This window comes from Otolemur garnettii, unplaced genomic scaffold, assembly GCF_000181295.1.
Source record: "Otolemur garnettii isolate 467f Iridium unplaced genomic scaffold, OtoGar3 scaffold00011, whole genome shotgun sequence".
Classification (NCBI taxonomy): Eukaryota; Metazoa; Chordata; class Mammalia; order Primates; family Galagidae; genus Otolemur; species Otolemur garnettii.
Genome location: NW_003852406.1, coordinates 23,021,200 through 23,039,016, shown reverse-complemented (window position 1 = coordinate 23,039,016; position 17,817 = coordinate 23,021,200). Strand labels below are relative to the sequence as shown.

General features: G+C 35.1%; 1 protein-coding gene across 2 annotated transcripts in view; it reads left to right on the top strand.

Annotated features, from left to right (window-relative positions):
- Positions 1–16,096, top strand: part of UACA (uveal autoantigen with coiled-coil domains and ankyrin repeats) — an 87,368-nt gene extending 71,272 nt beyond the window's left edge. For both annotated transcript variants that reach the window (XM_012801973.2, XM_012801974.2), the window contains exons 13-19: positions 347–445; positions 4,067–4,103; positions 4,613–4,665; positions 6,753–9,491; positions 11,228–11,380; positions 13,489–13,554; positions 15,902–16,096. In XM_012801973.2, coding sequence (XP_012657427.1) covers positions 347–445; positions 4,067–4,103; positions 4,613–4,665; positions 6,753–9,491; positions 11,228–11,380; positions 13,489–13,554; positions 15,902–15,973 — 3,219 coding nt within the window. In that variant the 3' untranslated portion in view covers positions 15,974–16,096. The remainder of the gene's footprint in view (positions 1–346; positions 446–4,066; positions 4,104–4,612; positions 4,666–6,752; positions 9,492–11,227; positions 11,381–13,488; positions 13,555–15,901) is intronic.
- The last annotated feature ends 1,721 nt before the right edge of the window (positions 16,097–17,817 follow it).

The window sequence follows — 17,817 nt, the reverse complement described above, 5'->3', positions numbered from 1 at the left end:
TATGTTTTGAATATTAGTGGTCTGGGATATTGTAGGCATTTTGTTGTTATTACCGCTAGATTTCTCACTTTCTGTGAAAATTGTCATGAACAAATATAAAATTCTAAATGTTATATAGTAAATGAAAAGATAAAAATTTAAATTTTTCATAATGTTCATATATGTTATGTTTTATTAATATATTTTTAGAAATTATCAACTATATGAATAGTTAAAATCTACCAAGTTGAAGAATTCACTAACTCCAGGTCTCAAAGTAATGGCAATTTGCTTTTGTAAGCAAAAATTTTAATCCAGTTTTAAGCACAGTATGATTTTAGTCTGTATTTATTCCTTTCTATTTCAGAGAGAAAAGTTGAAGTCCCTTTTAGTAGCTAAAGAAAAGCAACATGAAGAAAGTTTAAGAACTATTGAGGCTCTGAAGAACAGATATAAATATTCTGAGGTATAGAAAGCATAAATTATTTCCTGTAATTCATAGTGGGAATAATAGGGACTTGGCATCAGACTTAAACTTGAATTAGAAATCTATCTAAAGTATAACTTTGGACTGCTTGTTTATTGTTATTATTTTAAATTTTTATTACTATTTATGTTTAAACAGGATTTTTCTCTGTCACTCAGGCTAGAGTGCAGTGGCATGATCGTAGCTCACTGGAGCCTTAAGCTGGGCTCAATCATTTTTCCTGCCTTAGCCTCATGAGTAACTATGCCACCATCCTGGGATAAGTTTTTTTATTTTTTTTAGAGACTGGATCTTTCTTTGTTGCCCAGTCTGAAACTCCTAGCCTCAAGTGATCTCCAGCGTCAGCCTCCCAGGTAGCTGGGATTACAGGTACAAGCCACTGTGCCTGGTAGGGCTGTTTTCTTAACGTTTCTGAGCTTATTGCCTCTTTGGCAAAATTAGGGTGATCGTCTCTTTTTCCACAGAGTTGTAAAGGTTAAATAAGACCATTTAAATTGATGAGGGTGTAGTTGACATTTAGTTCTGTTCCAGTTTCTCTTTGTGCTCATCCTTACCTTATCAGAACTTCATATTTTTAGCTGTAAATTTTCAGGGATTATGATGCTAATAATAAAAAAAGTGGCGTGTCCAGGATTATCTCAGAAAGGCTCATCAATGGTGTCACTGAAAAATGTGGCTTTTTGGGGTGAATCTTTCATTCTTATTGGGGAATATAATGCCAAAATACATTTTTTAAAAAAGTATCTTAGACCATTTGTTCCACTGCAACAAAATAACCTGAGACTAGGTAATTTGTAAAGAAGAAAAATTTATTTCTCATAGTTATGAAGGCTGGGAAGTCCAAGATCAAGGCTCTGGCTTTCATGGTGAGGGCCTTCCTCCTGCATTGTTACATGGCAGAAAGGAGGAACACTCTGTCCTCACATGGCAGGAGGCAGAAAAGTAGTCTGAGTGGAGCCCTCATGGCTAAATCACTTCCCCAAAGGCCCCATCTCTTAATATCACTACAATGGAAATTAATTTCAACACATTTGAGAGGATATTCAGACCACAGCACAAACACAGTGCACTTCACGGTGTGTGCACTGTGAGAAGATCATAAAGCATGGATGACTCTCACAGACATGGTGCTGCCCGGAAGAAATCAGACACCCAGAGCACATGTGTACATGCACCCAGAGCAGTTCTGTTTCTATGAAGTTTAAAAGCTAATTAAATTAGTCTTTGAGGTTAGAGGTTAGAATGAAGGCCACCTTTTGGTGAAGGGTTGGGTACTGACTAGGTTGAGGCATGAAGAAACTTCTGGGGTGCTGGAAATATTCTATATTTTGGTCTGGGTTGTGATTAGACAAGGCATACATAGGCAAAAATCATATCATTGTATTGTACACTTAATATGTGTGTACTTTGCTGCAGACGAGTTATACCTTGATAAATTTTTAAAAATAGAACAAAAAGTATATTTGTATGTTTGTGTGACTGCATTCTAACGATTATTCAGAAACATTGTCCAGAGAATGACCTAGGTATAGTGTCTTCTTTTTCATATTTGAAGACTCTTTTAGGTTAATTATGGAACTATTAGTAGTAATTGCTAACATTTTCATAGCACTGACCATGTGCCAAGAACTGCTTTGTGCACTTATATACATTCATAAACGCATCAACTCTATGTGGTAGATTTTATCATTATCTGCACTTGATAAGTGAAGTGGCTGAGGCACAGAAAGGTTTACTCATGAGGGGTTTCACAGTGGTAGAACCAGGCCTTGCACCCAGGCATCTGGCTCCTTTGTCCTTGTAACTGCAGTGCTGGTTTTACACTTAGAATACCGTAAATGGGAAGTGTATGTGAGACCTTGGAAGTGTTCATCAAAGTTGGACACCTGTAATTTGTGGACTATTTATGTATATATTTTTCTTCTAAGAGGTAGGCTGTCTGCTTGTCTTAAGAATAAAATGTTTTGTAGCTTTAAACAAACTCTAGTTGTTTAAATCATCAAGTCTATAGCTTTCAATAAAGTCATGATAAACTAGGGAAAAGTAACATTTCTCTTAGTACAAAAACAACACACATTTATTTTAGAAAAATTAGAAAGTTTTTCTAAAAATTTAGTTAAAGACACCTATAGTCTTAGCACTGTTAGCACCTGACCGGTCTATCCTTGTAGACCTTTGTGCATAATTTGAGTGTTACATACTCATTCAGCAGGTAGGATCATTTTGTACATCCTGTTTTGTTTTGTAACTTTTCCCATTCAATATAATGGGGACATTTTCCTTAGTCAATACATACTTATTGTGATGAAATTTGATACTAGAAATGATTTTTTTACTTTCAAGCAGAAAATTCTGAGTCCCACTTTGTATGTGACCCAGTAATTATAAAAGCAGCCATTAAGAACTAAGAATTCGTCATAGACAAACATTGAGCATCCACTACTATATCCTCTCACATGGCTAAAAACTTTATAACCTCCAACAGAATTACTATATTATGATACTTAATATGTAGGTATTTCCCTTATGTGTATGGAAGATAGGGGGAAATAAGGATATTTTAGACTGAGGCTAATTTTATAACTTGCACATTTGTTTTTATTTGAGAAATAATGGAAAGGTAATAAAACCAAATTAAATTTTTTTGAACTCCTTATGTCCAAACCTACCCCCCAATTCGTGTAGTTATTTTAGTAGTTATTGCCAACTTTAGTGTTAAATATTGCATAGAACAAAGAACTTAACTCAGCTTAACAGATATTTTTCCATACCCTTTGGGGCACAGCACTAAGGATTAAGGGAGGTGTCATTGATGTAGTCATGAATTGTGGATTGTTTTTTATTGCAGTCACCTAATTCAGAGTTTGATATGTAGCTGTTAGTACTAGTATATGCTACTACACAAATAGGAACTACACATGCATGTCTTTACTTTTGAGGCTTACTATTTTAATTTATATATTGGATTGTTTGTATTGGACTTACTTGGGAAAAGGAGCAGTCGGAGTCTATTTTGAATCAGAGTGTTTGCAGCTTCTTTATTCTTCTTTCCGAACTGAAGCATTGATGGATTTATCATTAATTATGTGCAGATCTTTGCCTCACTTTCATTTCCTGCTCTCTCTCTCTCCTTTTGCCTTCAGAAGTAATCAGTATTCTATAAATTCTGAAGGAAGGGGTTGTGCTAATATTTCATAGTCCATGAGATAGAGTTTGTGCTCCCAGCAGTAGTAAAGTAATGAGTTTTTGATGCAAACCTGGCACTTCCTTCCTTTTGTGGTAAAGCAGCAGCTAACAGTGGGTACTGAAAGTTGTTTCCATTCACTTGGGGCTCACTTTTTTCTTTGGAGCAATAAAAATTTTCCATGAAACACTTGGCTGCTTTTATTAAAATGCTTAGTGAAGTAGTTTATTCCCAAGTGAGCTCTCTAATTATTGCTAGTACTGTGTCTTTTGGTGGGTTTGAGTAGAATAATACTCAGGAGAAACAAGGAATGTCAAAAATGTGGTTTTAGATCATTTAGAGCTAAAATAGACAGAGAGTTAACAAAATGAAGCGGCTTTCACCTCAAATGTTGTACTTTATGCTTCTGATTTCAGAGTGATCATGTAGGATCAGGAAGTCATTTCAGTAACCGTAAGTATAAAAGTATGGATTATCATTACCGTCCACCTAGTTCAAGCAAAGAAGGATATTTATTCTTATGTGTCTAATACGTAATACTCCTACTGCTAAACTTTATCCAGCTACTTGTGTGTTATACCTCAAAAGATGAAACTAGGAAGAGATTAAGATGACTACTGTAGCTTCTAACATAAAATCTAAAGGAATAAATATTACTCTTGTTTTGGTTGGTTATAAGATCTATATTCTATAGTAATCACATAGCCTAGTTAGTCTAACAGTCTTACCTGTTCCTGAAAACCAGCTTAGAATCTATTTTTCATTAGACTGTAGGTACTTCCCTTATGTTTATAGAAATGATAAGGAAAATGTATGATATGAGTATTTTAGAACAAAGATAATTTTGGGTTGTACTTCCTGCTTCTCTTTTGTTTAAATAATGAAGGAGAAGAAATAACATCACATTAATACTTAGTCTACTCTGGTATGGATATTTATGTCATTTATTTGGACTTATTTAGGAAAAGAAGATATGCTTCTTAAACAAGGTCAAATGTATGTGACAGACTCACAGGTAATACTTTTTTTTATAATTTTAAAATATATTTAAAGAAAATATTCACACCTTTATAAAAAGAAGAAAGCAGCGTTGTATATTTATTAAGTATATGTATGTTGAGTAAGGTTTCGTTGTCAAAGAAAAGTTGAAAAGTTGGTGTTGCCTTCTTGAATTTAATAAATGCAGATAGTGCTGTTTCTGGTGCCCTCTAGAGTGTTTTTGATGGTAGTGGTTGTAATAAGACATTTGAATTTCAGTTTCATTGTCTTTGAATAAGAAGCCTCTGTTCTCTAACCCATTCATTAACAGTAATCAGTTAACTCTTCATATATGCCCTCTAAAGTAGAAGACAGATATGAATATTTCAGAAGTGATTTCTTGTGGCTTTGAAATATATTTTCCCTTGTAACTAAATATTTGTTTTATGTTTTGGAAATTCACCTCAAAATAAAGCTTTCAGGGGAAAAGTGTTGCCTGATTTTCTTACCTGTTTATCTGTTCCTTGGGTTTACTTTTCAGTAGATAGAAGGTTTGCATTTCTAGCATGGATTGCAGAACTGGCAAATATTTGGGCTTCTGAAGTATTTTCTTACATCCCTTCATCTATAGGCAGAAAAAGTTAGCCTCCATGATGCCTAAGATAGAAAATTCTAAGATTCAAAGTTGAAAGAATAGTTATCAACTGACAGTTTCTAAAAAGATTAGATAAATATTTGATTACAATAAAATAATTATAGAGGTTGTATAAGTAATTTCTTGGTAAATTGTAGTAGTCTTAGCCTAAACAGTTGGTAAGTTGAAAAGATAATTTAGAAGCAAACTGAGGCTGGGAAATTATTACATTTTGTCAGTTGTCTTTCTCTTGATCTAGGGGAAAGCAGTTCATATTTAATTGAATAACAGTGAAATCTGCCTCTTAAAATAATGAGATGTTCTCATAGCATACAGCTTTTCTTCTTTTTTTTTTTTTTTGAGATGGAGTCTCACTCTGTTGCCCTGGGGTAGATGATTTGTGTCATTCATAGCTCACAGCAACCTCAAACTCTTGGGCTCAAGCCATCCTCTTGCCTCCACTCATGAGTAGCTAGCTAGAACTACAGGTGTCCACTATAAAACCCTGCGAGTTTTTCTAGTTTTAGTAGAGATGGGGTCTCACTCATGCTCAGGCTGGTCTTAGACTCCTGAGCTCAAACAATCCATCTGCCTCCGTCACACCAAGTGCTAGGATTACATGTGTGAGCCACCATGCTCAGTAGCACATAGCTTTTAATTAATGAATTAGTACTTGTAAAGAGCCTTTGTTGTGTTAGGTTATAAGGGGAAAATGGAAACATTAATCTTTAATGATTGTATGTTCTGAAATTTGTAAACTGTTTTACTAAGAAGTTTAATTATATTTAATAGAAGGAACAAGATATCAAACAAATTTTATACTATGATCATGTACTAATTTTACTTTATCTTCCTACTTGAGAAAACTAGTTTATTTTTTGTGAATTGACTAATATTCTCTTGACAACTTTCATACTAACTGGGTTTATTTTGGTGATATTCTGTAATTTAGAGAATGGTATGTTGGAATAGTGAAGGTACTCAGAGGTCATATATCTTTTTAGAAGTTAAATAATCTAATTTTGTGAAATTATTTGTATATTCAAAATTGTAATACTTGTTTTTATTCAAGGGTCTTACAGCTTTTTTCAGAATTTGATGGTCTAAGTGCGTCATGTGCTATAAAATACAGAAATAAATACGTTTTGCTAAAGTTGATATTTTTTTGTGGGTAAGGTATTATGAATGGGGCAAGAAAGAGAAAATAGCACCCACCAGCTATTGTCCTTTTTTGTTCTGCCAGAAATAGAATTAAGCAGACACAACTCTGAAAATGTTCTGAATGTGTTAAGGATATCATACCCAAAACTGTTTTTCTTACCACAAAAACCAGTACTGTGACTTTTTTCCATCTTAGTGCATAGTCTAAACCCCTTTAACTCCTGGTGGTGCGGGAACTCTAAGTCTGGCAAATAAATACACTTAATGTCTTTAAAGTTGATGTCTTCTATAGGCATTTGTGATTGATGTCTTTTCCATTTTCTTTTCAGTGTACTTCCCCAGGTATGGCAGCCCACATGCAGAGTAGATCTATGTTAAGACCACTGGAGCTGTCTTTATCTAGTCAAACCTCATACTCTGAAAATGAAATTTTAAAGAAAGAGTTAGAAGCAATGCGAACTTTCTGTGATTCTGCAAAACAAGACCGGCTCAAGCTCCAAAATGAACTTGCTCACAAGGTGGCAGAGTGCAAAGCTTTAGCGTTAGAATGTGAAAGGGTCAAGGAAGATTCAGATGAACAGATAAAACAATTAGAAGATGCATTAAAAGATGTGCAGAAGAGGATGTTTGAGTCAGAAGGTAAAGTTAAACAAATGCAGACCCATTTTCTTGCCCTTAAAGAACACCTAACAAGTGAAGCGGCCACAGGGAATCACAGGCTAACAGAGGAACTGAAGGATCAGCTGAAAGACATGAAAGCCAAATATGAGGGTGCTTCCGCAGAAGTGGGAAAGCTGAGAAACCAGATCAAACACAATGAGATGTTGATGGAACAGTTCAAGAGGGATGAAGGCAAGCTGATGGAAGAAAATAATCGATTGCAGAAGGAATTTAGTATGTGTGAAATGGAGCGAGAGAAGAAAGGAAGAAAGGTCTTGGAGACAGAAGGCCAGTTAAAAGAAGCGTTAGCAAAGTTGGCTCTTTCTGTTCCAACAGAAAAATTTGAAAACATGAAGAGCTTATTATCAAATGAAGTGAATGAGAAAGCAAAAAAATTAGCAGAAAGGGAAAGAGAATATGAAAAATCACTTAGTGAAATTAGACAGTTAAAGAGAGAACTTGAGAATGTTAAGGCCAAGCTTGCTCAGCATGTCAAACCAGAAGAACACGAACAGTTGAAGAACAAATTGGAGCAAAAATCAGGAGAACTTGGGAAGAAGGTCACGGAGTTAACACTGAAAAATCAGACATTACAAAAGGAGATCGAAAAGGTTTATCTGGATAATAAGCTCCTCAACCAGCAAGTACAAAACTTAACAATAGAAATGAAAAATCATTATGTTCCTTTAAAATTGAGCGAAGAAATGAAAAAGTCACATGATGTAATTATCGATGAGTTAAATAAAAAGCTTTCAGATGTGACACAGAAATATACAGAAAAGGTGTTGGAAATAGAGAAACTGCAGAAGGAAAATGACAGTTTAAGTAAGAACGTTAGCCGCCTGGAAACTGTGTTTGTTCCTCCCGAGAAACATGAAAAAGAGATAACGGCTCTGAAATCCAATATTGTTGAGCTTAAAAAACAAGTGTCTGAACTGAAGAAAAAATGTGGTGAAGACCAAGAGAAAATATGTGCGCTCATGTCTGAAAATAATAACTTGAAAAAGACTATGAGTAATCAGTATATGCCAGTTAAAACCCACGAAGAGATTAAAACAGCGTTGAATAACACATTAGATAAAGCTAACAGAGAATTACTGGATGTGAAGAAAAAATTTGAAGATATAAATCAAGAATTTATAAAAATAAAAGATGAGAATGAAATATTGAAGAGAAACCTGGAAAACACTCAGAACCAAATAAAAGCTGAGTACATCAGCCTAGAGGAACATGAGGAAAAGATGAGTACTGTAAGTAAGAGCCTGAAAAAGGTCCAGGACAACAACGCTGAAATACTGGCTAACTACAAAAAAGGCCAAGAGGAGATTGTGACACTGCACGCTGAAATTAAAGCCCAGAAGAAGGAACTTGACACCATACAAGAATGCATTAAGCTAAAATACGCACCAATTATCAACTTTGAAGAGTGTGAGAGAAAATTTAAAGCAACAGAGAAGGAACTAAAAGAACAGTTATCGGAGCAGACACAAAAGTACAGCGTCAGGGAGGAAGAGGCCAGGAAAAATAAGCAAGAGAATGACAAGTTAAAGAAGGAGATTGTTACCCTTCAGAAAGATTTAAAGGATAAGAATGTCCTCATTGAGAATTCCCGTGAAACGGAAAGAGCACTGAACAGAAAAACAGAAGAGGTGAACAAACAGTTAAAAGACCTGTCCCAGAAATACACAGAGGTAAAGAATGAGAAAGAGAAGCTAGTGGAAGAAATTGCCAAGCAAACTTCTGAGATGCTTGCAGTGCAAAATCTTTTGCAAAAACAGCATGTTCCAGTGGAACAGGTCGAGGCCCTGAAAAAATCTCTTAATGGCACAATTGAGAATCTAAAGGAAGAGCTGAAGACTATGCAAAGGTGTTATGAGAAAGAGCAGCAGACAGTGACCAGACTGCATCAGTTGTTGGAGAATCAGAAGAACTCTTCTGTGCCCCTGGCAGAGCATTTGCAGGTTAAGGAAGCATTTGAGAAAGAAGTTGGAATCATAAAAGCCAGCTTGAGAGAAAAGGAAGAAGAAAGCCAAAAAAAAACTGAAGAAGTCTCCAAACTTCAGTCTGAGGTTCAGAGTACCAAACAAGCATTAAAAAAGTTGGAGACCAGAGAGGTAGTTGATTTGTCTAAATACAAAGCAACAAAAAGTGACTTGGAGACGCAGATCTCCAACCTAAATGAAAAGTTGGCCAACCTGAATAGAAAGTATGAGGAAGTATGTGAGGAAGTTTTACATGCCAAAAAGAAGGAACTGTCTGCAAAAGATGAGAAGGAATTACTGCATTTCAGCATTGAGCAAGAAATCAAAGATCAGAAGGAACGATGTGATAAGTCCTTAACAACTATCACAGAATTACAGAGAAGAATACAAGAATCTGCTAAACAAATCGAGGCAAAAGATAATAAGGTAGGGACAAAGGCTGCATGGCTGTGGGTTGGAAACCCCAGGGAAGAAGGACAGTAGTACTCTTTGCCATGGTATTCCATGGAGGTTTATGAAAGTATTAACAAAGTGACCATTAAAAATGTCCCCTTTTGGTTTGACTACCAGTATGCAAAAGTTTCTGAATTGAGAAAAAGTAACAAACAAAAATCAAAATCATTTCTCCTTCTGTTCCTTTAATTGAGGAAATATAGGATGACTCATGGTTTACTTGCTTCATAGGTGAATAGTCAAAATTCAGGGTGTTTGTAGCCTCTGAAATATGGGGATGGAGAGGATGAAAACCAGCTATTTCTGGGTTGCAGGAAACTGAACACTCTGGGGAGCATCCCAAACTTGATCTTGGAATTCACCCATATTAGCGAAGTGAGCCCCCCAATTCATTGTATGTTCTATCACACATATCTTTCTATAGACTAGTCCTGTCAAGAATGTCTTTCCTGGCTTGGTGCCTGTGGCTCAAGTGGCTAAGGCGCCAGCCACATACACCTAAGGTGGTGGGTTTGAATCCAGCTCCAGCCCGCCAAAACAACAATGACGGCTGCAACCAAAAAATAACTGGGCGTTGTGGCAGGTGCCTGTGGTCCCAGCTACTTGGGAGGCGGAGGCAGGAGACTTGCTTGAGCCCAGGAGTTGGAGGTTGCTGTGAACTGTGATGCCACGGCACTCTACCCAAGTCTCTAAAAAAAAAAAAAGAATGTCTTTTCTCCTCTTTCTGCTGAGTAGCAGCCTACCTAAAGAAGGTGACCTTATTTACCACTCTGTATCTTCCATCCCAAACTCCTCCCTGTCTATTCAGCCTACAGTAAACAGAGGGCAGGGTTTATAATTTATCTTCCCTTCTTATCTTCATTCTCATGGTACAATGTACAGAATAGATAAGAGTATTTTTGAAACTGGTAGTTGCATGAAGTTATGTAGATGAGATATGACTGCTATTTTATTCATCCAACATGTAATCATTGAATGCCTTCTACATGCCATGTTCTAGGGATACAGTGATGAGTAAAAGCAGGCCCAGACCTCAGTGAAGACGTACCTGTACTAACCTCTGGCACATCTTTTATCATTTGGAATTTAAATACTCTGAACTTGTTTGGAAGTGGTTATGATTACAGAAATATAATAGCTGATTCTTAATACCTTCTTATACTTGTCACTTACTGAGCATGTACTATGTATAAGCCATATATTATAATTGCATTTGATTTTCTTTTTTTTTCCCCCTCTCCAAATAAAATAGTATTAAATAAACTCTTCCTCCTCCCTCTTTTTAAAGATTAAACTCTTGGAAAGGGAACAAGGCACACATGTTAATTCTAAACTTACATGAGCCATGCACTTTTGTTTTTCACACTTTGTTGAAGGGAATCCCCCTCTCTTCCTATGTTCCAAATGTCACCCAGAAGATAGTTTATATACCTTCATAGAAAATGATGTATAATCTAAAAGGAGGAAGACTAAGGTCATACTCTAATCTTAGGAGATATGTAATATTGCTTTTGTAAAGAGTTTAATGAGAGACATTTGAATTTAAATTATATATCGTATGTACTGTGGATCATCTTGGTGATATTCATACCTCTATTTTCTGGTATATAAAGTTTATGCCTCCAAGGAATGATTGCGCAAAGATGTTAGTTATGAATGAATGAGTCAATAATACGTTTCTCTCACAACTTTTTTCTTTGTTTAAAAAGATAACTGAACTGCTTAACGATGTAGAAAGACTAAAACAAGCACTCAATGGCCTTTCCCAACTCACCTACACCAGTGGGAACCCCACCAAGAGACAGAGCCAGCTGATTGACACTCTGCAGCACCAGGTGAAATCCCTGCAGCAGCAGCTGGCGGTGAGTGACCCAGTGTAGAGAGGGGCTCCTGGGAGTTTGTAAAGCTTCTTTACAAATTAAATCGACTCTTACAGCTTTGTTAAGGTCCACGAATATAATTGTTTTTGCTAAAAGTTAACTATACTTGTGGTATAATATCATTTATTTGCTGCTTGCTGTATGCCAGTTACTAATGTTAATCATTTACATGCTTTACCTTCATTACAGTCCTGCAAAGCAGCTTTTTTTCATCCCTTGGTTTTATTTTTAAGGAAACAGAAGATTAAAATACTTGATGCCTGGGGTCATACAGCTGGGGTATAGACCCAGGACTGGCTGACTCCAACGCGGCATCTTTCTTACTGTGATGTAGTCTCTAAAAATATTGGACCACTAAATGAAAGGAGGTTTTTAATAATCTGTTACCCTTATGATGACCAAAGAAAGGCATTCCTATGGTTTTATTCCTTATAGTCTCATATATTAAAATATGGCATCTGGATCTCCTTTCTCTCCTTCGTATATTGAAAGAAGGTGTCTGGATTTAGATGCTAAAATTTGGGAGCTCTGGTCTTAGCCTTGCCACTTACAAGCAAGTAGCATGGAATATACTCTTTAAACCTTGGTATCCTCATCCATAAAATAGGTTAATTAAAAACTTATAACTTGTTTACATTTTTAATTAAATTAATATACCTAGAAACGCTAGGGTAAAACATGGCCTAATCAAGGGTAAATTGTTGCTAGTATTATCCTATTTTGTAGGAATTGGTTATAAGTTATTTTTGAATAGAAGTAGTTTGTTTTTTTAAAAAAGTGCTAAGTTTTTAACACTGTTCTAGCTATTTTAATGATGGCAAATTGCTGACTTGGATATTATCAGAAGGATATGGTATCCCTTTAATAATTGGAAATAACTGTTTCTTATGTTCACAACAAGTCCTGTCAGGGATAAAGAGAATTTACTGTTCCTGTCCCAAGGACTTCTAGGTTGTAAAAGAGGCAAAAATCTAGATCCATGAAAAGTAAAAATAATAAGGTGGAAAGATGTCAAATAGAGAATTGAGAATGCAGTACCATGTTTCTAAGTGCTAGGAGATCCTAGGAAGGAAAGATTACTGGTGTGGTGGAAGCTAGTTTCAAGGAATGGAGTACCTGGCCTGAACTTATAAAATAACATGGAGTTTTGGTAGATGGAAGGAAAACAGAGGATAGTACATGCAAACAATATCGTCTTGGAAAAGGCGTGGGGGTAGAGTGTAAGTGCATGGCTGGGGGCAGGAAAATGCCTATGTATTAGTCCCCATGTTTCCACTAGGGATATGTTCTAAAACCCCCATTGGATGCCTGAAACTGCAGAAAGACTATGTTTTTTCATGTACATATGTACCTATAGTAAAGTTTAATTTATAAATTAGGCAGAGTAAGAGATTTATAATAATAACTAATAATAAAATAGAACACTTATAGCAATATGCTGTAATAGAAGTTTTGAGAATATGATCTCTCTCTCTCAGAGTATCTTATTATACTACATGTACCCACAGGAAACTGAACAGAGAAAGGAAAACTGCCAGTAGTGAAACTGTGAGAAGGGAGCTATTGTATTTGGGAGCTAACTGAAGCCAAATTGTGGGAATTGTTGAGAATCAAGCTGATGAGTTTGGATTCTCTCTTCTATGTAGTGTCACCCAAAGTTTTTGAGCCATACTGATGTGAGGAAAGCTCCACCTTAGACTCAGAAACATGATAGGGAATCCAGGGTAGAGATAGGGAGGCAAGATGGGACGTTCTTACAGTAATCCAAAGTATAAGTTGGTAAGTGTCTGCATAAGTTCATGGCATTAGATGTGAGCTAAGGCAATAACTTCGTGTTACTTAGGGTAGTGGCATTGCTTTTACTATGAATTCCAACACGTTCATTATAGGGGTTTTATATTCTTTTTATGTTTTGGAATTCTGCCTCTGGTAGCAACAAGGTAGTTTGTTATGAAAAGGACCAGGAGTTATTATAATTTTAATAATGTTACTGTTTTGTGGCATCAGACCTGAGGTCAGCATTGTCACGAGCCTCCCTGTGTTTGGAAAGGTGAATGCTGATACTCTGATCTATCGTTCCTCATTTCTAGGATGCTGACAGACAGCACCAAGAAGTAATCTCAATTTATCGGACACACCTTCTCAGTGCTGCACAGGTAAAGAATTATTTCTCCTTTGGAAAGAATATTATTTTAGAGAAAATTATTTTTTATTTTCAAGTAAATTATGTGAAAGAAGTTGATGTTTAAAGTAGCTTTGCCCCACATACTTATTTAAAAATAATCATTCCCTTTAGTCATGATTTGTGTCTCCCAGAAAAATTCACAAAGCTGTCTGGTAACACATGTTAAACTTAGTGTCGTCTTCATTTGTTTGTCACTCAGTTTATGGACACTTGGGTCACATGTGATGGCAACATGTTAGTGGTGTTGCTGTAATGTCCTGACATCCACACGTGGCTGTTGGCTACAAGAGGAGAGTGGAAAGGATTTCCTATGTTTCTTGGTAACTTAGGAGTATCTGTTTGAAATGTAAAGAATACTAGAAAACTATGAAAATGATGAGAGGGTATATATAGAATTGTAATAATTAAAGAAAAATTGGTCCATGAAGATATAATTGATAATATTTATTGAGCCTTAAACTTAGTGAAGCATAGAACTATAATTTTTCCTCTTTAGAGGTATACTGAGAAAGATATTTTTCCTTAAATCATACTAAGAAATGTTTAACACATGAAGGCTACTATACTTAATGTCCTATAGAAACCCTATGTGCAACATTTCCCAAATTCTCAGACTGGAGTTTTCAGAAAGATTGACAAAAAGAGAAAAATGTTAGAATAACAGCAGAGATACAATGGGAATTATTTGAAGTGTATTAGGCCACAAACAAAAAGATATGAAGGAAGGAAAAATGGGTGTTAAGAGAAAACTTCAAAGAAAGACCATTTTTTAAAAGAGAACTAGATAACATAGTAAAAAATAAGAAAATAATTGTTATGACACCAAATTTTTAAAATCAGTAGCTTGCCTTTTCTGTAGGAGGCAGAGGGAAGCCAGTGAAAAAGAATGAATGTTACGATAGAAGAAGGTATCTATATAGCTACTCTATTTGAGTAAACAGAAAATAAACTAGGATTTGAAAGTTTATTCTAATTATTAGAGAAGACTATTGAGGAACATGGGAACAGGAAATTTAGGAGGGAACATAGTAGAAAAGCACAGAAAATCAGTATTAAGGAGAAAGAGGAACTCACTAGCATTGGCCAAGCGAAGAAGAGCTTGCTCTGGGGAAAAGACACAGCAGACTAACAAGCCTCTCTATTTGTATAATATATGCTTCTGAAATACAAAATTATTTTCTACTGAGTCCTAATGAAACAATGAAAGCAATTGGCATCTGAAATAGTCTTGCCTTCTGGCATCATAAGGTTAACTAAGAAATTTAGTTTAGTCAACTATGGCTAATACTTGAAATTTAAACATCTTGCTGTTACAGAAACAGATTTTGGAAACAAAACCTTTTATGTTACTAGGAAGTGTTGTGCTAAAACCTATTCAAGTCCTCCAGCAAAAAAAGAAAAAAAAAGTGTGGTGGGAGGGGGGTATAAGCCCATCATATCAACTTGCATTTAATCAACTCTTACCACCATTTTAAGTTTAAAGTATTTCTTTTCAAATATAAATGGCAAATGTGCATGTAAAAAAATGCTCAGTCTTATCAGTAATGGGGGAGAGGCAAATGAACAGAGAGGTACCATTTTTCACCTATGGAATTGATAGTATTAAACGAAATGACAGTCTGTACCATTAGCCAGAATGTATGAAAAGTGGGCACTTATATATACTGTTGGTGGGAGTGTGAAATATTATATTCTCTATAGAGAGAAATTTTTAGTACTTTGCCATATTAAAAATAGAGTCTGCTTTTTGACCCAGAAGTTTCTTCTTAAAGAATCTTCCATAAAGATTGGAACTACCTTAAATGTTCATCTTTAGGGAAATGAGCAAAGAAGTTTAATACATTTATATAATGGGATATTATATAATAATTTTAAATAATTAGGTATCTCTACAGAAAGATTTTTCTAGGCAAAAAAATATAAAGGGATTTTTAATCAAGCACTTTTCTCATTACAAAAAAGAACCTCAGCAGCAGCAACAAAACATTTCCATGTGATTTACTTTGTTCATTTAGGACTTAAGCTGCTCCTGTCACCTGAGACCGTCAGTGTAAAAGAGAAAGGGAGTAGTTTGTCCATTGATTTTCTGATAATAGACATTAAGAGCAACCGCTATGCAGTGCTTATTGACCTCTTTCTTTTCAAGATAGAGCTCCACTCTCTTTTCCAATAATTTCTTTAGGTATCACCGTAGTGGCGCGAGTTTAGCATTTGGTGACTCACGACTAGTTAATACTCTATATTGTGAAGGCTTTGTCTTCAGAATTCTTGTGCAAACAAAGATGACAGAAAATATTTCTCCTCTTCTTTTTCTCAAGGGTCACATGGATGAAGATGTTCAGGAGGCCTTACTGCAGATCATACAAATGCGGCAGGGGCTTGTGTGCTAGCGGTTAGCACTGAGCCCCGTCTGCTGTATCCTGCTGGTGCTGAACATTCTCTGTGCAGCTCCATGTTCTTTCTGGGCCTTACTATGCTCATATAATTAAAATAAAATATATTTTGTTCCATCAGTAGGTTTTTTTGATTAGATGAAGGTCACTGACTTTTCCAATATCACTTCAAATCTTACTGTTACTGACATTTTCAGGGTCAGTTCAAATCTTACATTCTATGTATGTTAGTTTTATAAACAGCGTAACACTTTGCCTTTGACTACATATTTTTAAACCTGAGTTTCTAACAAAACATGAGCCATCTGAGTGGATCCATACAAAGAAAGGTTAGGCAGAAATAATCATTTAAAGATTTCCTTCAGGGAAATTAATTAATTTGTGGTAATAAATTGGTCGGTCGCCACTTTTTCACTGGGTCAAGAAGACCTTTTAGAAGCCTCAGAACCTCTAGAACTAATATACTTGCAAGAAATACATTATAACTTGGCTGGCCAAGTTATATCTTTATTAAAGTAACTTACTACGTGTCTTTGACTCGTTTTGGCGGTACAGATTTTTTTTCTTTCTATACTGATAACTTTTATGCCTTTGTACTTTTTTCATACACGGATTGTAGTGCTAAATTACACTTAGATTAAGAACAGGTAGGGATGGACTATATCAGGTATTTATAATAAAATTGCCTCATAATCTTTACAACAGCATCTCAGTTTTTTACTTGTGGAGACTTTTCTTGCCATGGTTTTAGAGAAGAATGACAAATGATAGATTTTTCAAAGTGTCAAAAACTTTAGACTTTTTTTAGCAATTTACTTTGACATTTGCTACTATAATAACTAAACACTCATTATTTATGCATCCTCAAATGCTTTGTACTTATAGGAAAGTTGTACTAATGAGATTATTCATGTGAAATGCAATTTTCTTACAAAGTTAGCATTACAGCATTGATTTTATGTAAGATTTTTTAAATTTTTAGAATTTAAAATTTTTAGATAAAAGTGCAATAATACAGTAAAATATAAGAAAGTAGATAGCAAGAAAATAAAATTAGGCATGTCTATAATATGTACTCTTATATAAAGGATATGTCTCGTTACTTTTATTAACATTTTGTTTACCATTCAGACTGAAAATTACTGATTGACCATTAACAAATACCTGAACAAAGACTCATTTCAGTTGAGTTTTCTTAAATTGCAAAATGTGCCTTAGCAATAACATTTGAATATCTTGAACCAGACTTTTTATCCCATTTTTGTATGACAGGGTAAAAGAAACATAATATAGCTTCTCATACCAAAGAATAAGCTATTATATATTTTTTTCAGTGTAGAAATAACAATGAAAAGTCTGAATCGGATTTAAGTTTATTTGGGTAAATATGGACAGTTTACATAAACAATATCTAATTTCTTTCTTAAATTTAATGTTGTCTTTCAGCGTGAGTTCCATTTCATGAATATTAAGTTACCTATTTAAAGTTCCACAGAGGAACAAAGTTCTAAACTGAACACTTATAATTCAGTGTTCCATTTTCCTTTCCATTAGGGTGGGAGGAGATCTTGATGTGTTTTTTATTTTGTCTTCAACCATCAATAAAACACTTTCTCCAGAATATTGTTTTGAACATTCTTATAAGAGCTTTGGAAGTTAAACTAGTTTATTATCTTTAGAGAATTTGGAGTAGGAAACAGTGGGGTCTAGACTACAGAAGATGATAACCATTTTCAGTTAGCTATCTAGAGTCAATTACCAAATACCATATTTTGCTGTATATAATGAACTTCCATATATAATGTGCACCCATCTTTTTGGCCTGAACTTTCAGGAAAAAA